The sequence below is a fragment of the Aotus nancymaae genome, unplaced genomic scaffold, assembly GCF_030222135.1.
Source record: "Aotus nancymaae isolate 86718 unplaced genomic scaffold, 86718_ANA_hifiasm-v0.15.2.pri h1tg000067l, whole genome shotgun sequence".
In the NCBI taxonomy this organism is placed as follows: Eukaryota; Metazoa; Chordata; class Mammalia; order Primates; family Aotidae; genus Aotus; species Aotus nancymaae.
The window spans coordinates 24,841,862-24,864,840 of NW_026988482.1; the positions used below are offsets into that span (position 1 = coordinate 24,841,862).

Sequence of the window (22,979 nt, forward strand, 5' to 3'; positions counted from 1 at the left end):
GAGTTCAGCAGCCTATAAATCCCATGACTTCCCAGTCTCATGGGTCATGCGACTCAGGCCTGTGCTGCAAATGACACATGCTTAGGAGTAAGGTGAGGGGTATTTTATAGCTCTGATGGTTTGTACAGTTCTTAAACATGTATTGATTGTTAACAACTGCTGTCTTTCTCCCAGCTTTCCCCACCACCAGTCTTTGTGCATAAGCACAATTTCGGACACAGTTATTTGTACTTATTGATGCTTTTACACCTTCTTCCTTTTATAAAGATTTTAGCTGGTTTATGACTTGAGTTGAAACAAGGAAAAAAAGAGGAGACCTGAAATGGTCTGTCCCCTGCCAACCAGAAGCCTCCTGTGGTATCCAAACAGAATAGTTGCCTCAGTCTGTCAGCACTTCTGTCTTTGAAGGTGGTTTCTGCTTGAAAAGTGGTGACTATTAGCATAGCCTGGGGATAATTGCTTTTTTTGTCTTCTCTCGGGATACTTTTTTTTTTTCCAGGTACTTTCTTATTCTTGTTGACTTCGTTTTTCTGGAAGATTAAGCCTGTGGTTAAAATGTTTCGGGTCCCCAAATGAACTTTCTCTGGGATTACCCAATTCTGGGGTACCTTCACAAGATCACCAGTGCTAAAGAGGGCAAAGGATCTTCTTGGTTAATAGAAAAGGCTATTTTGGAATGAATCTCAAAGTCCAGAAACATCGAGACTTTCCTTCAGTACTTTTTTCTGTTTGGGGTAGCAACTTTACCTAGTGTAGGGGAAGGAGGGGTCAGTTGGGAGGGCTTGTGTTTAAGGGGTTCAGAAACAGGGGATTTAAGTGTGTCTTTTGTGTTTGCAAGGCACTAACACCACTCCCGTCTGTATTTAAATGCTGTCCCCAGGTTACGACTATGGCTATGTCTGCGTGGAGTTTTCACTCTTGGAAGATGCCATCGGATGCATGGAGGCCAACCAGGTTGCTTTATACTTCGGTCAAATGATGCTGGAAGGATATATTTTTTTATATATGGGGAGGGAGGGTTTAAAATGATTTCACTTTGGAAAGGTACAAGAAGTCTATCTTTGGAGCATACTGCATTCCAACCAGTGGTTGTGTGGAAAATCTTTAAAAAGGCTGGAAAGCTTTCTCTAGAAAACTTAATGGGCACAGAGTACATTTTAAAAACTAGAGCCCAGTTGCTTTTGGACTAGATTCCAAAGATAGTAGTTGAAAAAAAAAGACACATCTGGAGTGTTTCCTTTTGGAGTGTGACTGAGATGGTAATCCTGATGCAAAGAATGATCCTTGATTGTCTGTTACTCCAAGGATCTGCCTAGCACAGAAATTCTAGGTCAATAGTTATATGCAGACCTAGACCTAGGATGAAGACCTCTGATGGTGACTCCTATGGCATCAGGATGCAGGCTACTTCCAAAAGAGAGCTGTCAGGGAAGAGAAGAGTGGATTGTTGGTGTCTATGGCTTTCATCGTTGTTCTTTGCCAATTGGCGTTGCATACTCAAGTCTTTGGCTGCATATAGTCAGAGCTGGTGAATCAGAATCTGTATTCACCTTACATTTGAACCATCTGTAGTTATTCAGCTTGCCACCTATGTCTTTAAGTGACTGCTGCCTGGTAGTTCTGGGAGGAATTAATAAATGAGTAGAATCCTTCTTGTTATGGTGTTTCCTTGGGGAAAGTTGTTTTCTTTGAGTTGTTTCAGTTCTTCCATCTGTAAAGGAGGAAAAGAAGCTTAGGAATATAGTTTGATTTTTTTTTTTAATGTACCCACTGCCTATACTTAACATTGTCAATCTAGTGGGCCTAGAATCTTTTTTTTTTTTTTTTTTTTTTTTTTTTGAGACAGAGATTCGTTCTTCTTGCCCAGGCTGGAGTGCAATGGTGTGCTCTCGGCTCACCGCAACCTCCTTTGCCTCCCAGGTTCAAGCGATTCTCCTGCCTCAGCCTCCTGAGTAGCTGGGATTACAGGCATGTGCCATCACGCCTGACTAATTTTGTATTTTTAGTAGAGACGAATTTTCTCCATGTTGGTCAGGCTAGTTTCAAACTCCTGACCTCAGGTGATCTATCTGCCTTGGCATTCCAAAGTGCTGAAATTACAGGTGTGAGCCATTGCACTCGGCTGGGCCCAGAATCTTAAAAATGGCTCTGCCAGAGAAGTGTAGTTATTATAGGAAAATTCTTCTGTAGCCTGATGCTTTGTTCAGCTTTGTTCAATTCAGTATGGCTCATTATACTTACTTTTCCCTTCTTGGCCAAGTTCTCCCCTTATGGATATGGAGATGACATGTTCTAAATGCTTTGAGAACAAGCACTTGTTAAAGAAGACTTTTGATGTATCCTTACCTTGTAGTAGTTTAAACACTGTCAGATCCTTAGAGAATGACTGGCTTAGGACCATATCCCCTAGACTTAAGAGGATTCTCATTGACTGTTTGTTCAGTGTCCATACTGAATCAGTCACTTACCAAATATAGTTGGCACTCTGTTTTCACAGGTTCCACACCCACAGATTCAACCAAATGCTGATTGAACATATTCAGGAAAAAATACGTTAACATTGAGCCTGGATTGAGACTGCAGTGAGCTGTGATCACTCTGCTGCAGTCTAGCCTGAGTGACAGAGTGAGACCTTGTCTCAAAAAACAAAGTACAGTTAACAACTATTTATACAACAATAAAAAATAATACTTGCCAGGAATGGTGGCTTAACCTCTGTAATCCCAACACTTAGGGAGGCCCAGGTGGGATGATTGCTTGAGGCCAGGGGTTTGAGACCAGCCTGGGCAACATAGGGAGACCCCATCTCTACAAAAAAAATAAAATAAAAAATAAAAAAATTAGCCAAGTGTGGTGACATGAATCTGTAGTCCTATTAACGTGGGAGGCTGAGAGGATAACTTGAGTCTGGATTGAGACTGTAGTGAGCTGTGATCACTCTGCTGTACACTCTAGCTTGGGTGACAGAGTGAGACCCCATCTCAAAAAACAAACAAAAAAGTACAGTTAAAAACTGTTTGTATAGCCTTTATTAGGTATTAGGTATTATAAGTAATCTAGAGATGGTTTAAAGTATGTTGGAGGATGTGTGTAGGTTGTGTGCAAATACTATGTGATTTTTTATAAGGGACTTGAGCATCCTGGGATTTTTGTGTCCTTGTGGGTCCTGGAACCAGTCCCCCGTGTACACCAAGGGACAACTGTACTAATCAAGTGTCAGAAACTGCTACATGCCCATTTTGGAGAGAAGGATAAAGCTTCTAATCTGTATGCTTATGGTGGATCCTATTCTGACAGTCTGTCCAATTTTGAGAACACTCATTAATTCATAAACAACTTGTTCTTATCAGTGAATAGTCATTCAGTCCTTTGCCTCTGTACTAAATACTGTGAATAGTGGAAATATAAATGAGGGAACCCTGGCAGATGACATCTTTTTTGTACCATTCTTCCAACTGTGTGTTTCTCCTAGAGTTAATTGTTGCTTTTTATCAGAGATACATCATTGCTTGATCTTAAAGATATCAGCATTGTCTCTTACTGCCTCTTTCTTCTATCCCAACAAAAGATCCTATCTAAAGTATCCAGCCCTTGGCTAGGCATGGTGGCTCATGCCTGTAGTCTCAGATGTTTGAGAGGTTGAGGCGGGTGAATCACTTGAGGCCAGGAGTTCAAGACCAGCCTGGGCAACGTGGTGAAGCCCCATCTCTACTAACAACACAGAAATTAGCCAGGTGTGGTGGCACACGCCTATAATCCCAGCTACTCTGGAGGCTTCAGCTTAGGCATGAGAATTGCTTGAACCCAGAAGATGAGGGTTGCAGTAAGCTGAAGCAACACTGCTGTGCTACAGCCTGAGCAACAGAATGAGACTCTGTCTCAAAAACACAAAAGGAGGTGGCTTACAGACATTTATCCCCCAACCCTCCTCAGCCATTCTTTGAAAATTCATAGGGCTCTCAGATTCCTGATTAATGACTGCTGTCCAATGAGTGGCACACTAAAATAAAGCAGGAACAGGGCCAGTATTCTTCCAGGTGTGAAATAGTGTTTTTGACAGGTAGCCGTCCTTGTGCATAGGGTACCCTGTAGTGCTCTTTTCAGGAGTACAATTAAGAGAGAGCCTCTACCTTTTTGAACTTTTTAATCTCACTCTAAGAAAAGAGATTATATGGTATTCACAGATCCCATAGGATGTTCTCTCAAACTTCAAATTTTTGTTTGACCTCATTTGCAGTATTCACTGGAGTTACTTCTTTTCTTTTTTGTTGTTGTTGAGACAGAGTCTCGCTCTATTGCCCCGGCTGAAGTGCAGTGCTGCAATCTTGGCTCACTACAACCTCTGCCTCCTGGGTTCAGGTGATTCTCTTGCCTCAGCCTCCTGAGTAGTTGGAACTACAGGCCCATGCCACCATACCCAGCTAATTTTTGTATTTTTAGTAGAGATGGGGTTTTGCCATGTTGGCCAGGCTGGTCTTGAACTACTGACCTCAAGTGATCCACCCACCTTAGCCTTACAAAGTGCTGCGATTATAGGCAGGAGCCACTGCGCCCAGTGAAGTTCTTTTTCTTTTTTCCCCTCCAAGATGGAGTCTTGCTCTGTCGCCCAGGCTGGAGTGAGGTGGTGCCATCTTGGCTCACTGCAACCTCTGCCTCCCAGGTTCAAGTGATTCCCCTGCCTCAGCTTCTCAAGTAGCTGGGATTACAGGTGTCTGCCAACATGCCTGGCTAATTTTTGTATTTTTAGTAGAGATTTTAGTTTCATCATGTTGGCTAGGCTGGTCTCGAACTCCTGACCTCGTGATCCGCCTGCCTCAGCCTCCCAAAGTGCTGGGGATTACAGGCATGAGCTAGCGCACCCAGCCAGAGTTCGTTCTTTCTTCTGTTGTTGATGTTTTTTTTTTTTTGAGACGGAGTTCTTGTTGCCCAGGCCGGAGTGCAATGGCGCAATCTCGGCTCACTGCAACCTCTGCCTCCTGGGTTCAAGCAATTCTCATGCCTCAGCCTCCTGAGTAGCTGGGATTATAGGCACCTGCCACCACGCCTGGCTAATTTTTTGTGTTTTTTGTAGAGATGGGGTTTCACCACGTTAGCCAGGCTGGTCTTCAACTCCTTACCTCAGGTGATCTACCCACTTCGGCCTCCCAAAGTGCTGAGATTACAGGCGTGAGCCACTGGGCCCGGCCCAGGGTTCTTTCTTAATAAAATATCTTCCGTATCCTTTTTTAGTCAACCCCATTTCCTAGATTTTTATTCTTCCCCTAGCCATTGGTCAGACTGCTGGCACTGCCACACGACACAGTTCTCTCTTGCTTACCCATGTAGACATCATGATCACATCAGCATTCTTTTTTTTTTTTTTGAGACAGAGTCTCGCTCTGTTGCCAGGAGTGCAGTGGCACAATCTCGGCTCACTGCAACCTCCACCTCCCAGGTTCAAGCAGTTCTCCTGCCTCAGCCTCCCGAGTAGCTGGGACTACAGGTGCATGCCACCACACCCAGCTAATTTTTGTATTTTTAGTAGAGATGGGGTTTCACCATGTTGGCCAGGATGGTCTCGATCTCTTGACCTGGTGATCCGCCCGCCTCGGCCTCCCAAAGTGCTGGGATTACAGGCTTGAGCCTCCGCGCCTGGCCCACATCAGCATTCTTTTAATAAACTTTACCACAATTCAGGGTGTGTGAAAATCATTTTGATGGAAAAAGTTTTGAGAATCAGATCTTCAGGGAAATTTTTGCACTTAGGTAGTACAGCATAACAAAGAGGGGTACAGGTTTTGGAGTCAGATGTTGCTTCCTAGGTGGGTTACCACTGGCACATTTTTTAACCTCCCACATTCTCAATTCCCTCTTACCCATATCTTTTGGAGCCTTTATGTAGGATAAATGGAATCATTCATTCATGAGTACCTGCTGTGTACCAGTCACCTTTCTGAATGTTGAGGTTCCTGCAGTGAACAAGACATACGGAATAACTTTATTGTAATGGGAGAAAACAGACCGTAAGCAAATAGACAAAAACAGTATAATAGCTGATAACTGAGTGCTGTAAAGAAAATGAAGCAGGGTATTGGGAGAATGAAGATGGGGGCAATTTTAAAGGGGTGGTCAGAGAAACTTCTTGAGGAGTGACATACATTTGAGTTGTGACTCTTGGTTTATAATGTATGCAGAACATTTAACTGTAGTACCTAGCACTTGGTAGCATTTGAAATAATTTGAAATTCGATGTTTTTTCTCTCTCTTACCCTCCTCCGCATGTCAAATAATTTCCAATTCTAAATTTTGTGTGTGTGTGTGTGTGTGTGTGTGAGAGAGAGAGAGAGAGAGAGAGAGAGAGAGAAAGAGAGAGAAAGAGAGAGTCCAGCAAGGCTGGAGTGCAGTAGTGCAGTCTTGGCTCACTGCAACCTCTGCCTCCTGGGTTCCAGCGATCCTTCTGTCTCAGCCTCCCAAGTAGCTGGGACTACAGGTGTGCGCCACTGAGCCTGGCTAATTTTTTTTTTTTTTTTTTTTTGGTGTCTTGCTCTGTTGCCCAGGCTGGAGTGCAGTGGCGCAGTCTCAGCTCACTGCAACCTCCACCTCCCAGGTTCAAGTGATTCTCCTGCCTCAGCCTCCCAAGTAGCTGGGATTACAGGTGCCTGCCACCACACCCGGCTAATTTTTGTATTTTTAGTAGAGACAGGGTTTCACTGTGGTTGGCCAGGCTGGTCTCGAACTTCTGATCCATCCACCTCGACCTCCCAAAGTGCTAGGATTACAGGCGTGAGCCACCACACCCTGTCAATTTTTGTATTTTTAGTAGAGACAGGGTTTCACCATGTTGGCCAGGCTGGTCTTGAACTCCAGATCTTAGGTTATCTGCCTACCTTGGCCTCCCAAAGTGCTGGGATTACAGGCGTGAGTCACTGTGCCTGGCCTTCAATTATAATTCTAAGAAAATTTATTTTTATATCTGAAGTTTATTAAAATGAATTCTTTAAGGAAATGGATGTGGATTATGGTCCTTGTGACAAAGTGAACCATCTTATGAGAGACATAAGAATGTGAGGGAAGAAGTCCTGACTCCTCAAGGTGAGTAAAGTAAGTATTTGTGGAACATAAAATGTCCTTGTAGGCCAGGCACAGTGACTCAAGCTTGTAATCCTACCACTTTTGGAGGCCAAGGCAGGAAGAGCACTTGAGCCCAGGAGTTTTAAGATAACATGGGCAACATAGTGAGATCCCTGTCTAAATATTTTTTTAAAAAGTCTCTGTCTATTCTTTCCCCCAGTTTTACTTACAGGCGAAGTTGGTACAGATTCTGAGTCACCAGGATCTGCTTGACAGCTCTTAGTAGAGCCTGAGTGTGTATGTGTGTGTCTGTGCGCTCGCACCTCTCGGAAGCACAACTCTTAGTAGAGTCCAAATGTGTGTGTGTGTGTGTGTGTGCGCGCGTGCGCCTCTGAGAAGGTTTCTCTGAAGTACTTTGGATTGAGTTTTTTGTAACTCTGCTATCATGACTCTTGATGTGAAATGTCCTTTATTTATTATGGGCTGGTACTTATTGGCCTAAGGGATGGAAGTAAAGGAACTTTCTGCTAGCTTTATTTGTCAAATATTGTGAATATTTGTGCCTTAGTGAGGTTGCTCAAGATGATAACCAAGGTCGCTCTAGCCTTTTCCCAGTGCCTATATCAAGCTGTCAAACAGTAGGATGCTCTGCAGCAGTACTGACTTTGTGGCTGTGGTGACTCATCAGGATATCACTTAGGCAGCAGCTATCTATCTGGAGAAATAATTTCCAACAGGTATGAAGGTATGAAACTGTTAGCCTATGCCTTCATCATTTCTGTCTAGGAGAAGGGGTCAGCCATCGTGCACTGTCAGGCAGAACCTTTCATCCCACCCTTCCTGCGAAGTGTATTTCTGTCAGTGTCATATGCCCTTGGCTTTCTTTGTTGTCAAGTCTCTGGCAGATTGAGGGTGCATATTATCTCTCCTTCTGCTGTGTGTGCCATTGCACTGGACTTGGGGAGAGGAGTAAGAAGTATTGTGTTAAAATGTTAATCCCTTTCAGTGGTTGCCCAGTTGTGAGTCCTAGCTCTCTCAGACTATTGGCATTCGGTGTGCTGGAATTAGCATTTTATTTTCTCAAATATATTAATGTGATGTTTGTTGTCTATTCTTATTTAGCCAAATTAGTCACTAAAATGCCCTTATAGAAGATAACTCTGGGAGAGGTATTTGTTTCTCTGAAATTTTTATTCTCCTTTCTTCCCTCCCCCTCTCTCTTTCCTTCTTTTCCTTCCTTTCTTTTCTCTTTTCTTTCCTTCCTTTCCCTTTTTTTTTTTTTTTTTCTTATTTTATCTTGTTGGAGACAAGGTCTCCCTCTGTCACCCAGGCTGGAGTATAATGGTGCAGTCATGGCTCACTGCAGCCTCGATCTCCTGTGCTGAAGCAGTCCTCCCAACTCAGTTCTCTACAGTAGCTGGGACTATAGGTGCCCACTACCACACCTGGCTAATTTTTGTATTCCTTTTTTTTTTTTTGTAGAGACAGGGTTTTGCCACATTGCCCAGGCTAGTCTTAAACTCAAGCAGTCTGCCTACCTTGGCCTCCCAAAGCAATAGGATTCCAGGTGTGAGTCACTATGCCTGGCCTTTTTAAATTATTTAAAAATTTTAAAATTTTTATTTTTTAGAGATGTAGGGTTTTGTTCTGTTGCCCAGGAGTACAGTGGTACTATCAGAGCTCATTGCAGCTTTGAACTCCTGGACTTAAGTAATCCTCTCACCTCAGCCTTCTGGGTAGCTGGACTACAGGCACCTGACACTATGTTCGGCCAATTAAAAAAAAAATTTGTTTGTAAATGTGGGTTTTTCTTTTTTTTTTTTTGAGACAGGGTTTCACCATGTTGGCCAGGATGGTCTTGATCTCTTGACTTCGTGATCCGCCCGCCTCGGCCTCCCAAAGTGCTGGGATTACAGGTGTGAACCACCATGCCCGGCCAGATGTGGGGTCTTGCTGTGTTGCCCAGGCTGCTCTTGAACTCCTGGCCTCAAGTGATCCTCCAACCTGGGCCTCCCAAAGTGCTGGGATTATAAGCAAGAGCCACTGCACCCAGTCTTAACTCACCTTTCTGTATGACGCTAATCAGTCTTACTTTTTTTTTTTTTTGAGAGGGAGACTCACTCTGTCACCCAGACTGGAATGCAGTGGCGAGATCTTGGCTCACTACAACCTCCACCCCCTGGGTTCAAGTGATTCTCCTGCCTCAGCCTCCTGAGTAACTGAGATTACAGGCACTTGTCACTGCACCTGGCTAATTTTTGTATTTTTAGTAGAGACAGGGTTTCACCATCTTGGCCAGACTGGTCTTGAACTCCTGACCTTGTGATCCACCCTCCTCAGTCTCCCAAAGTGCTGGGATTACAGACGTGAGCCACTGTGCCCGGCCCAGTTTTACTTTCTTAAGAGCAAGGAAGAGGGGTTCTGTTATCATCTGATGTAAAAATTCCTTTAAACACTGACTTTTTTCTGGTCTGAGGAATGAAGGTTGTGGAATACGTGAAGTTTTATGAAATAGTGTTTTGTGTGTGTGTGTGTCTCAGCAAAATTAAGAGAGTTTGGGTTACTGAAGATAAAAGAGTGTTTTTGAAAGTATGTATAGGAAGCCAAATCTCAAATGTGGTCTGTCCTTGAGATTAAAATTAGAGCCATAGGGAGGCCAGGTATGGTGGCTCACACCTGTAATCCCAGCACTTTGGAGGCTATGGTAGGAGGGTCACTTGAGCCCAGGAGTCAAGTCCAGCCTACACAACAAAGCGAGACCTCGTCTCCACAAAAAATTGTTAAAAAATTAGCTGGGTGTGGTGGCACATGCTTATTGTCCCACCTATATGAAGGCTGAAGTAGGAGGATCACTTGAGCCTAGAAGGTCAAAGCTACAGTGAGCCATGATTGTGCCACTGCACTCCAACCTGGGCAACAGAATGAGAGATATTGCCTCAAAAAAAAAAAATAATAATAGAGCAACAGGGGAAAGCTTATGTTTTTAGAGATGAGAATGCTGTTTGTGAGGCCATGATGGAAAAAAATGGTGAAGAACCTAGTTTGTTGGAAACTTAAGTTGGTAGTAAAGACATAATACTATCTGAAACACAGTAGTACTTAAATCGCTTGCATTTCAAGTAACAGAACCAATTATCTGTATGTTTAAGGTTATAGTGTTACCTAAAACAGTTGTCACTCCAAAAGCACCTCATTGAGAACATCTGGCATCCTAGCCAGAGCTCATCTGTATAACTTATGGCTTGAATCACGCCATTCTTCTGGGAAACTTCAATTTCAGTACTTTTTCCTGATTGCCCTCAGTAGAAGTATTAGTGGAAACATAAGAAAATGCATTCTAAAATGAATGTATAGGTTCATATCCTAGCTAGAAAAAAATTAAAACAGTTAATGAATACAAACCAAGGATTATTGAAGATTCTCACTCTCGAGAGTTGGGATATTCAAGAAAATTAAAAGTGAATTTAAGGATTGATGACTTGATTACACGTTTTGGCTACTTATCCACTGATTGACTTTTTTTCTTTTTGAGATGGAGTCTCCCTCTGTTGCCCAGGCTATAGCTCAGGGTTGCAGTCTTGGCTCACTACAACCTCTGCCTCCTGGGTTCAAGTGATTCTCCTGCCTTAGCCTTTCAAGTAGCTGGGATTACAGGCATATGCTACACTCCCAGCTAATTTTTGTATTTTTAGTAGAAACGAGGTTTCACCATGTTGGCCAGGCTGGTCTTGAACTCCTGACCTCAGGTGATCTGCCTGCCTTGGCTTCCCAGAGTGCTGAGATTACACATGTGAGCCACCGTGCCTGGCCCAGTGATTGAGACTTGACTGGACATGAAGCAGTATAATGTAGCAGTATAATGTAGTATTCTGGAAGCAGACTACCAGGTGTTGCATCTTCGCTCCATCACTTTCTAAGGTGTACTTGAACACCTCTTAACCTCTCTGTGTTTTAGTATACTCTCACATATGTCTAGGGATTAAACGAGTTAATGCATGTAAGGTGATTAGAACTGGGACTGGCACAAAGTGAATGTTGAGTGTATGTTTGTTGTTATCACAACGACTTCTGATCTGAAACAAAGTCTTAAGCTCTGGTCTTGACTTAATGGAGTATGTAGCAAAAAGAGGATTTGCTGGCAGTGCCTAGGGGAATTTTTTTCCCCCATCAACAGTACTTCTCATTTAGCCTGTTAATTGATACTAATTATCAAGGGACTTCTTCCAGGCATTCCTAGTTGGAGTTTCTTTTTTTTCCTTTCTTGAGACAGGGTCTCACTCTGTCTGCTAGGCTGAAGTGCAGTGGTGCGATCTCGGCTCACTGCAACCTCCGCTTCTGGGGCTCAAGCCATTCTCATGCCTCACCCTCCCAAGTACCTGTGGCTACAGACACTTTCCCAGCTAATTTTTGTGTTTTTGTAGAGACGGGGTTTTGCCATGTTGCCCATGCTGGTCTTGAGTTCCTGAGGTCAAAGTGATCTGCCTGACTCAGCCTCCCAAAGTGCTGGGATTAAAGGAGTGAGCTACCATGCCGGGCCCTTAGTAGGAGTTTCTGCTGCCTTAGCCTTTAAGAGAGAATCTTAAATTTTCTAAAGTGAAAGAGTAGGAGACCGTACCACATGGAGTATGGTTAGGCCATGTAGGAAATCTAGCCTGTGGTTTTAAAACCCTAAGTTCTAAATTCGCTGGGTATAGTGGTGCACACCTGTAGTCCTAGCTACTCCAGAGGCTGAGGTAGGAGGATCGCTAGTTCCAGGTTGGAGTGAGCTGTGATGGTGCCACTGTACTCAAGCCTGGGCGACAAAGCGAGATGCCGTTTCTCAGAGCACAGCAAAATACCCTAAGCTTGGATAACCAGCCCATTATTTGCCACATCTCAGGCTCTTTAATTATGAGAGGTGCTCTAAACTGGATTCAATTTAATTATCTCAAATTTGAAAAATAAACATTTATCATTTGGCAGGTTTAAGAGAAACTTCTGATAGTTTCCTACAATGGGTTTATAATTATTTTTGTCACAAATAAATCATCGTTTATTTCTACGGATTAAAGTAGTTCTTAATTTGTTCTAAGTTGGAAATATGGCCGGGTGCGGTGGCTCACGCCTGTAATCCCAGCACTTTGGGAGGCCGAGGCGGGTGGATCACAAGGTCAAGAGATTGAGACCATCCTGGTCAACATGGTGAAACCCCGTCTCTACTAAAAATACAAAAGATTAGCTGGTCAGGGTGGCACGTGCCTGTAATCTCAGCTACTCAGGAGGCTGAGGCAGGAGAATTGCCTGAACCCAGGAGGCGGAGGTTGCGGTGAGCCGAGATCGCGCCATTGCACTCCAGCCTGGGTAACAAGAGCAAAACTCCATCTCAAAAAAAAAAAAAAAAAAAAAATTGGAAATATGCCTATATATTTTAACCTTGTGCTTCTGTATTGTTACACCTCATTAGCTCAGAGGTTGTACAAAGGCATAGTTCAATTTGTGATCTTGATTATAACTTTGATTTATGACCTTATGTACTTTGAGGTGGTATAGGGTTGGTAGCACAGAAAGATTTAGAATTCCAGTTTCATTACCTCCTGAATCTTTTGTTAACTTCTTTTCTTTTTTTGAGACAGATCTTGCTCTGTTGCCATGCTGGAGTGCAGTGGCATGATCTAGGCTCACTGCAACCTCCACCTCCCGGGTTCAAGCGATTCTCCTGCCTTGACCTCCTGAGCAGCGGGGATTACAGGCACGCATCATCATGCCCAGCTAATTTTTGTATTTTTGTAGGAACAGGGTTTCACCATGTTGGCCAGGCTGGATTTGAACTCCTGACCTCAGGTAGGTGATCTGTATGCCTCAGCCTCCCAAAGTGCTGGGATTACAGGCATGAGCCACTGCACCTGGCCTCTCTTTTGTAACTTCTGAACCTCAGTTTTCTCATCTGTAAAGTGAGAGCATAATCACAGTACCACCTTTAGTGCAATAGTGAGGTTGGAGTATGTGGTATATGTAAAGTGATCAGCATGGTAGCTGGCATGTGGTAAGTGCTCTGTAGTAAAGGGTGATTCATAACACTGGACTGTACTTGGTTGTACCAGCTCCTCTTTTTCCTTGGCTCCTTATCCACCTCTTGGGATTCAGAGTTGGCTAAAAGTGGCAGACAGTTCTGCTTTGGGTGGTAGCTTGATTTTAGATAGCCAGTTCACATAGTGCTTTTGTTCAGGACCTCTCGGGATTTCTAGACAGACAGCAAGAGAGTTGAGGGTAATACCTGTCATAACAGTGTCTAAGGAATGAGTGCACAGGCATTCAGGCATGTGAGGGCAGAAGACCATGACCATACCTGCCTTTCTACAATAAACAGCCTGTTGTTTCTGTAAGCATTGCAGGTAGTTCTTTTATCAGAAAATTCTCATAGGCTGCAGGTGACATTGAGTGTTATTAGACATTTTCTTCATTCAGGTTGAACTTGGAGGTTACAGTATATCTTTATGTCCCCTTCTCTACAGGTGCTTAAATGTTGTCATTCATCCTCTAGTGCATAGGATTATATGTGCACATTTCTTGTTAAGGGTATTACTGAACTGATAATTAGTTTATCTGGAATAATATTTACTTATTTATTTTTCTTTTTTATTCTTTTGAAATGTAGTCTCGCTCTGTCGCCCAGGCTGGAGTGAAGTGATGTGATCTCGGCTCACTGCAACCTCCGCCTCCCAGGTTCAAGCGATTCTCCTGTCTCAGCCTCCTGAGTAGCTGATATTACACGTGCCTGCCACATGCTTGGCTAATTTTTTGTATTTTTAGGTAGAGATGGGATTTTGCCATGTTGGCCAAGCTGGTCTCGAACTCCTGACCTCAGGTGATGCACCCATCTTGGCTTCCCAAAGTGCTAGGAATATAAGTGTGAGCCACCACGCCTTGCCAAAATAACATTTATTTTATATTTTATTTTATTGGGACAGGGTCTTGCTCTGTCACCCAAGCTGGAGTGCAGTGGTGTGATCATGGCTCACTGTAACCTCAACCTCCTGAGCTTAATCCATTCTCCCCACCTCAGCCTTCTGAATAGCTGGGACTACAGGTGTGCACCACCACACCTGGTTAATTTTGAGAGGCTAGGGGGCAGGTAGAGGTGAAATCTCACTGTGTTGCCTAGGCTGGCCTTGAGCTTCTGGACTCAAGCAGTCCTCCTGCCTCAGACTCCCAGGTGTGAGCCACTGTACCCAACCTAGAATAATAATAATTATTATTATTTTAAGACAGAGTTTTGCTCTTGTTGCCCAGGCTGGAGTACAATGGTGCCATCTTGGCTCACTGCAGTCTCCACTTCCCAGGTTTAAGCAATTCTCCTGCCTCAGCCTCCAAGGTAGCTGGGATTACAGGCACACGCCACCACGCCTGGGTAGTTTTTGTACTTTTGGTAGACAGGGTTTCACCGTGCTTGCCAGGCTGGTCTCAAACTCCTGATCTTAGGTGATCCACCTGCCTTGGCCTTCCAAAGTACTGGGATCACAGGTGTGAGCCACGGCACCCAGCCAGGATAATTAGTTTTAATCTCACTTGGTGAGATTGGTGATGCTAATGTCATATACTAATGATGTATATATTACCACAATCTGTGGCCAAGTGAAATTTGTGCTTAATCTGTGTAAATTTTATTTCCAAAGGAAAACATGTAGGAAAAAAGGTGGTGTATCAGAGAATGTATATTAGTGGTTACTAGGCTCAAGGGTGGCGGGGGAGTTGGGGGTGGCAGGAGAGGTTAGAGAGTGATGACTGATTGATACAGGGTCTCTTTTTTGGAATGAGGAAAATATTCTAGAATTAAATAATGATGGTTGACCAATCTTGTGAATGTACTAAAAGCCATTAAATTGTATATACTTTAAAACAGCGGATTTTATGGTATATGAATTTTTATCTCAATTTTTTAAAAAGTCTTTAAATATAGTATGAATGTGGTTTTTTTTTTTTTTTTTTCTTTTAGGCCAGGCAGGGTAGCTGACACCTGTAATCCCAGCACCTTGGGAGGCTGAGGAGGGCAGATCACCTGAGGTCAGGAGTTCTAGACTAGCCTGGCCAACATGGCGAAACCCCATCTCCACCAAAAATATAAAAATTAGCCAGGCAAAGTGGTACATTCCTGTAGTCCCAGCTCCTTGGGAGGTTGAGACGGAGAATCGCTTGAACCCGTGGTGGAGGGTACAGAAGTTGCAGTGAGCTGAGATCACGCCACTGCACTCCAGCCTGGGTGGAGCAAGACTCTGTCTCAAAAAAAAAAAAATTTTTTTTTTAAGAGTTCCAGCACAATGAGAATGAGTTTCACTCTTGTTGCCCAGGCTGGAGTGTAATGGCGTGATCTTGGCTCAATGCAACCTCCACCTCCTGGGTTCAAGCAATTTTCCTGCCTCAGCCTCCTAAATAGCTAGGATTACAGGCACCCAACACCACACCCAGCTAATTTTGTAGTTTTAGTAGAGATGGGGTTTCACCATGTTGGTCAGGCTGGTCTCGAACTCCTGACCTCAGGTGATCCACCCACCTCGGTCTCCCAGAATGCTGGGATTACACACGTAAGCCACCACACCTGGCCCAGGAATTCTTTTTTTAAGGGGGAAAACATTATTGACATAATTTACATATCATAAAAGTGACCCATTTTAACTGTACAATTCAATGATTTTTTAAGTAAATTTACCAAGTTGTACAGCTATTATCATAATCTAGTTTTACATTTTTCTTTTTTTCTAAAAACACACAACCAGTGAATATGTTTTTCCATGAGAGAGTAGGCATTTGGATACCTGATACGAAAACAGGAACTATGTGCTAGTCAGCTTTAGACTGAGAAGCAACAGCAACCATGGCAAAGGAGAAGCAAACTTAACCCTGACCAGCCTTGATAATGTTTTTCGTCAGGCAGTGGCTCTTAAACAGGGATTGCAAGCAGTGAATTTTGACACACTCTTCTCCTCCCCAACCACTGGACATTTGGCAGTGTCTAGAGACATTTTTGGTTGTCACAACTGAGAAAGGGTGCTACTGGTATCTAGTGAATAGAGGCCAGGGGTGCTGCTAAACATTCTACAATGCAAAGGACAGCTCTCTACACAAAGAATCATCTGGCCCAAACATCTCTATTGCTGAGGTTGAGAAACGCTGGTGTGAGGGGACAAGAGTTGTGGTTAGTCAGAAAGGATGACCTGGCTTGCCATGGAATGTCTTTTTTTTTGAGACAGAGTCTCGCTCTGTCGCCAGGCTAGAGTGCAGTGGTGTGATCTTGGCTCACCATAACCTCTGACTCCCTAGTTCAAGCAATTCTGCTGCCTCAGCCTCCTGAGTAGCTAGGATTACAGGCACATGCCACCACACCTAGCTAATTTTTGCATTTTTAGTAGAGACAAGGTTTTACCATGTTGGCCAGGATGGTCTCAATCTATTGACCTCGTGATCTGTCCTCCTTGGCCTCCCAAAGTGCTGGGATTGTAGGTGTGAGCCACCGCACCCTGCACGTGGATTGTCTTATAATCAGTTATCTCTTTCCTTGCCTTATTCCTGGTCCCAGCAGAGTGAGGAGTGGCAAGGTGGTTTGGGAATATAGTGGGAGTGCTGCATAGTGATTGCAGACATGGTACTCCAAACTACCATTCACAAGCTTAGCCTGTGTCCTTGGGTTAGGAGCTGTAGAATAAGACCTATTTGATATGTGGACCAGAGTAAGTTCTTTGAGTTAATAAACTTTTTTTTTTTTTTTTTTTTTTTTTTTGAGAAGGAGTTTTGTTCTTGTTACCCAGGCTGGAGTACTATGGCAGGATCTTGGCTCACTGCAACCTCTGCCTCCCGGGTTCAAATGATTCTCCTGCCTCAGCCTCCGGAGTAGCTGGGACTACAGCCACGTGCCATGATGCCCAGCTAATTTTTGTATTTTTAGTAGAGTTGGAGTTTCACCATATTGGCAAGGCTGGTCTCGAACTCCTGACCTCAGTTGATCCACCTCGGCCTCCCAAAGTGCTGGGATTACAGGCATGAGCCACCTCGTGCGGCCCCCCGACCCTTTTTTTTTTTGAGATGGAATCTTGCACTGTCACCTGGGCTGGAGTGCAGTGGCGCGATCTCGGCTCACTGCAACCTCTGCCTTCTGGGTTCAGGTGATTCTCCTGCCTCAGCCTCCTGAGTAGCTGGAACTACAGGCATGTGCCACCATGCTGGGGTAATTTTTTGTATTTTTAGTAGAGACAGAGTTTCACCGTGTTAGCCAGAGTGGTCTCCTCGTGATCTGCCCACCTCAGCCTCCCAAAATTCTAGGGGAATTCTAGGATTACAGGCATAAGCCACCATGCCAGCCATAAACATTCTTAAAATATACTGCCACTAAGGTAATCTTATCCAGCAGAATGAGGGAGTAGTCAGATTACACACATTTGGTAGCAATTACTAGAAAAACCAAAAAGTTGAAATTTCTCAAAATAGATTGTACTTCATATTTCAGATAGTTTTCCATGGAAAATAGGAAATGCAGGTGCTGATTTTCACAGCCTTCTTTATACTGATTCAAACATTTGAATCTATTGGATCATCTTTTCATTAGGCTTTATTTCACAGGGCCATTTTAATGGGTCCTGCACACTGATACAGTTAAAGGGACTGAACTCAAAGTAAAAGATGCATATATTTTATCTTAATATCATTTGCTGTAGATGAAAACTGCTGTATATATAGAATGCTCTGTACTACTGATTGGGCTGTTTGGAATCACATTGGAAATATCAGTAAGCAACTCATTTTAACTTTTGTTAACACAGTTAAGTGCTGAGCACCTCCTATATTTGAAGCCCCGGACTAGGTAATGTGTGTTTATCAATGAATGAAAAAATAAAATAATTAGCCAGGTGTGGTGGCTCATGCCTGCAGTCTCAGCTACTCAGGAGCCTGAGGCAAGAGAATCATTTGAACCCGGAGGCGGAGGTTGCAGTGAGCTGAGATCCTGCCTCTGTACTCCAGCCTGGACGACAGAGTGAGACTCCATGTCAAAAAAAAAAAAACCGAAAGTTTTTGGTTTTTAAAATTTTTATTTTATTTTTGATTGGTAATTGTATATGTTTATGGAATACCCATGTTTTGATACATGTGTACATTGTAGAATGATTCAATCAGGCTAGTTAACATATCCATCACCTCCTATAGTTATGTATTTGTAGTAAGAACATTTAAAATCTCTTGTAGCAATTTTTAAATAGATAGAATACATTGTTATTAACTGTAGTCACCATGCTGTGCAGTAGATCACTAGAACTTCTTCCTTCTGTCTGACTGAAACTGTACTCTTTGACTACCATTCTCCCTTTCTCCTTCACCCCCCTCCTCTACCCACAGCTTCTGGTAAACCACCATTCTGTTCTCTACTTCTGTCTGTGTGTTTGACTTTTTTAGATTGCACATGTGAGATCATGCAGTATTTGCCTTTCTGTGCCTAGCTTATTTCACTTAGCTAAGTGTCCTTCATGTTTTTCCACGTTGTCACAAATGACAGTTTCCTTCTTTTTTAAGGCCAAATAGTATTTTGTTGTGTTTACATATCAGATTTTCATTATTCATTCATCCATTGCCCATTAATGAATGAATGGATATCATGGCTATTGTGAATAGTACTGCAGTGAACATGGGAGTGCAGGTATCTCTCAGACATAATGATTTCAGTTTCATTGGATATGTACTGTGCCCAAAAGTAGGACTGCTAGATCATATGGTGATTCTAGTTTTAGTTTAGTGTTTTTTAAGAACCTCCATACAGTTTTCAAAAACTGTACTAATTTACGTTCTTACAGTGTAAAGTGTTCCCTTTGTTCCACATCCTCACCAACACTCGTTACCATTTATCTTTTTAATAATAACCATGCTAACAGGTATGAGGTGACATCTCATTATGGTTTTGTTTGTTTGAGACAGTGTCTTGTTTTATCACCCACACTGAAGTGCAGTGGTGAGATCCCAGCTCATTGCAACCTTAACTTCCTGTACTTAAGCAGTCCTCCCACCTCAGCCTCCCAAGTAGCTGGTGTGCCACCATGCCTAGCTTTTTTTTTTTTTTTAAAGTCTCTCTCTGTTGCCCAGGCTGGAGTGCAGTGGTACCATCTCAGCTCACCTCAATCTCTGCCTCCCTACCTCCCAGGTTCAAGTGATTCTCATGCCTCAGCCTCCTGAGTAGCTGGCATTACAGGCATGTGCCACCACACCCAGTTAATTTTTGTATTTTTAGTGGAGATGAGGTTTCACTGTGTTGTCCAGGCTAGGCTCGAACTCCTAGGCTCAAGTGATACTTCCACATCAGTTTCCCAAAGTGCTGTGATTACTGGCATGAACCACTATGCGTAGCTCCTTATGGTTTTAATTTGTAATTCCCTGATAATTAGTGATGTTGAACATTTTCTCATGTATTTTTTGACTATTTTCTTTTTTCTTTTAAAAAACTTGTTTTTAGCCATAAGGTCAGCATGTATGTCTTCCTTTGAGAAATGTCTGTTCAGGTCCTTTGCCCATTTTTTAATAGGGTTATTTGTTTTCATTATTGAGTAGTTTGAGTTCTTTGTACATTTTGGATATTACCCCTTTATCAGATGGAGGATTTGTAAGTATTTTCTCCCAATCTGTGCATTGTTCCTTCACTCTGTTGTTTCCTTGCTTTACAGAAGCTTTTTAGTTTGATGCAATTCCATTTGTCTATTTTTGCTTTTGTTGCCTGGACTTCTGGGGTCATGCACAAGAAATCATTGCCCAGACCAGTGTTGTGGAGCTTTCCAACTATAGTTTCTTCTAGTAGTTTTATAGTTTCTGGACTTACATGAAGCTGTGAACAGTTCCTGTATAGTTATCCCTGCCACCCCTCTCCCAACATCTACATACACGGCCTCCCCAACCATCAACATCCTACAGTATAGCGCATATATTAGAATCAGTGAAGCAACATTGATATATCATTATTAAGGGTTCACTCTGGGTATTGTGTCTTCTATGGGTTTCCACAAATGTATGTCATGTATCCACCATTATAGTATCATGCAGAATAGTTTTATTGCCCTAAAAACCCTCTGTTCTCCACTTGTTTGTTCTTTGGTCATCCAAACTCCTGGCAACCACTGATCTTTTTATTGTCTGTGTAGTTTTGCCTTTTGAAGAATTTCATATAGCTGGAATTGGACAATATGTAGCCTTTTCAGATTGGCTTCTTTCATTTAGTAGTACATTCCTCTATGTAGTCTCATTTCTCTATGTCTTTTTGTGGCTTAATAGCTCATTTCTTTTTAGCACTGAGTAATATCCCATTGTATGGATATATCACAGTTTATTCATTCTCCTGCTAAATGATAGTTTGGTTGCTTCCATATTTTGACAGTTATGAATAATGCTGCAATAAATACCTATATGCATGTTTTTGTATAGACATAAGTTTTCAACTGGCTTGCTGGTTTGGGTAAATACAAGGGGCATGATTACTGGATCATATGATAGGAATATGTTTGTTTGTTTATTTATTTATTTATTTATTTGAGATGGAGTCTCTCTCTGTCCCCAGCCTGGAGTGCAATGGTGTGATCTCGACTCACTGCAACCTCTGCCTCCCGGGTTCAAGTGATTCTCCTACCTTAGCCTCCCAAGTAGCTGGGACTACTGGTGCACACTACCATGCCCAGCTAATTTTTTGTATTTTTAGTAGAGACAGGGTTTCACCATGTTGACCAGGATGGTCTTAATCCTGACCTCACGATTCGCCCACATCAGCTTCCCGAAGAGCTTGGTTTATAGGCATAAGCCACCGCACCCAGCCCAGAGTGTGTTTAATTTTTTAAGAAACCATCAGGCTGTTTTTTCAAAGTAGTGATTACATTTTGCATTGCTACCAGCAATAAATGAATTTTGTTGCTCCATATCCTTGCCAGCATTTGGATGGTAGCCATTCTTTTTTTTGAGACAAAGTCTCACTCTGTCACCCAGGCTGGAGTGCGGTGACATGATCTCAGCTCACTGCAACCTCTGCCTCCCAGATTCAAATGATTCTCCTGCCTCAGCCTCCTGCATAGCTGGGATTACAGGCATGCGCCACCACACCCGGCTAATTTTTGTATTTTTAGTAGAGACAGGGTTTTGCCCTGTTGGCCAAACTGGTCTTGAACTCCTGACCTCAGGTGACTCACCCTCCTTGGCCTCCCAAAGTGCTGGGATTATCGGCATGAGCCACCATGCCTGGCCTTCTTTGGGTATTCCTATTGGACAGTCATGTCGTTTGTGCACGGGCAATTTTATTTCTTCCTTTCTAATCCATATAGCTTTTATGTCCTTTTCTTGGCTTATTGCATTAGCTAGGATTTCCAGTACAATGCTGAAAAGGAGCTGTCTCTTCTCTCTCCCCCTCTTCTTTTTCCTTTTCTTCTTTTTATTTCTATAGAGATAGGGTCTCACTATGTGATCCACACTGGTCTCCAACTCTTAGGCTCAGGCGATCCTCCCACCTCAGCCTCTCAAAGTGCTGGGATTACAGGTGTGAGCTACCACACCTAGCTGAAAAGGAGCTCTTGAGAAGACATCCTTGTCTTGTTTCTGATGTTAGTGGGGAAGAAAGCATCTAGTTTCTCATCATAAGTGTGAGGTTAGCTATAGGTTTATCAAGTTGAGAAGGTTCCCCTCTATTCCTACTTTGCTGAGAGGTTGTTTTTTTTTCTGTTTTGTTTTTTAAATCATGAAAGGGGATTGGATTTTTTTCAAATGATTTTTCTGTATCTATTGGTATGTTCATGTTATTTTCTTCTTCATCATGTTGATGTGATGGATTACATCAATTAATTTTTTTTTTTTTTAAGATTCAGGGTCTCACTCTGTTGCCCAGGCTAGAGTGCAATTGCACAATCACACCTCACTGTAACTTCAAGCTCCTGGGCTCAAGCAACCTTCCCATCTCAGCTTTCCAAGTAGCTAGGACTATAGGCACACACCACCACACCTGGCTAGTTTTTAAAAACATTATTTGTAAAGATGAAGTCTCTCTATTTTGCCCGGGCCAGGCTGGAACTCCTGGGCTCAAGCAGTTTTCACCTTGGCTTCCCAAAGTGTTTGGATTACAGGTGTTAGCCACTATGCCCAGCCTTATTTTTTATATTAGTAATTTGTATCTTTCTTTTTTTCTTAGGCTGGTTAAATGTTTATCAATTTTATTGATCTTTTCAAAGAACCAACTTTTGGTTTCACTGATTTTTCTCTGTTGATTTACTGTTTTCAGTTTCATTGATTTCAGCTCGAATTTTAATTATTTTCTTCTGCTTACTTTTGATAATTTGCTCTTTTTCTGGTTTCCTAAAGTGCAAGCTCAGATTATTGATTTTTAGGTTTTTCTTGTCTTTTAATATATGTATTCAGTGCTATAAATTTCCCTGTCAGCACTGCTTTTTCTGCATCCCACAAATTTTGGTAAGTTGTGTTTTTCATTTTCATTTACAGTTGTGTGTTGCTTAATGATGGGGATACATTCTGAGAAATGCACCGTTAGGCAATTTTATCTTTGTGCAAATATCATAGAATGTACTTAACACAAATCTAAATGGTATAGCCTACTATTGCTCCCAGACTGCAAACCTGTACAGCTTGTTACCATATTGTATATGGTAGGCAATTTTGACATAGTAGTATTTGTGTATCTAAAGATATAAGAGAAATGGTACAGTAAAAATACAGTATTTCAATCTTTTGGGACCACTATCATATATGCACCCCTTTGTTGACTGAGATGTCGTTATACAGCATCTTACCATAGTTCAGAATATTTTATTCCTCTTGAGATTTCCTCTTTAGCTTGTGTGTTATTTGGAATTATGTCTTTAAATCTCTTTGTATTTTGGGTTTTTTACAAGTGTCTTATTTTTACTGACTTCTAGTTTAATTCTATTATGGGCTGAGAG

At 42.5% G+C, this 22,979-nt stretch overlaps 1 protein-coding gene across 10 annotated transcripts in view; it reads left to right on the forward strand.

Annotated features, from left to right (window-relative positions):
- The window catches only part of RBM6 (RNA binding motif protein 6), a 134,266-nt gene that overhangs the window by 58,443 nt on the left and 52,844 nt on the right, over nucleotides 1-22,979 (forward strand). For 6 of the 10 annotated variants that reach the window (XM_064367116.1, XM_064367118.1, XM_064367117.1 and 3 more), the window contains one exon: nucleotides 881-954. The exons of 3 other annotated variants lie outside the window; for them this stretch is intronic. In XM_064367116.1, coding sequence (XP_064223186.1) covers nucleotides 881-954 — 74 coding nt within the window. Of the gene's footprint in view, nucleotides 1-880; nucleotides 955-12,475; nucleotides 12,871-22,979 lie in introns of those variants that run through there. One more of the 10 variants, XM_064367123.1, reaches the window with a different exon arrangement.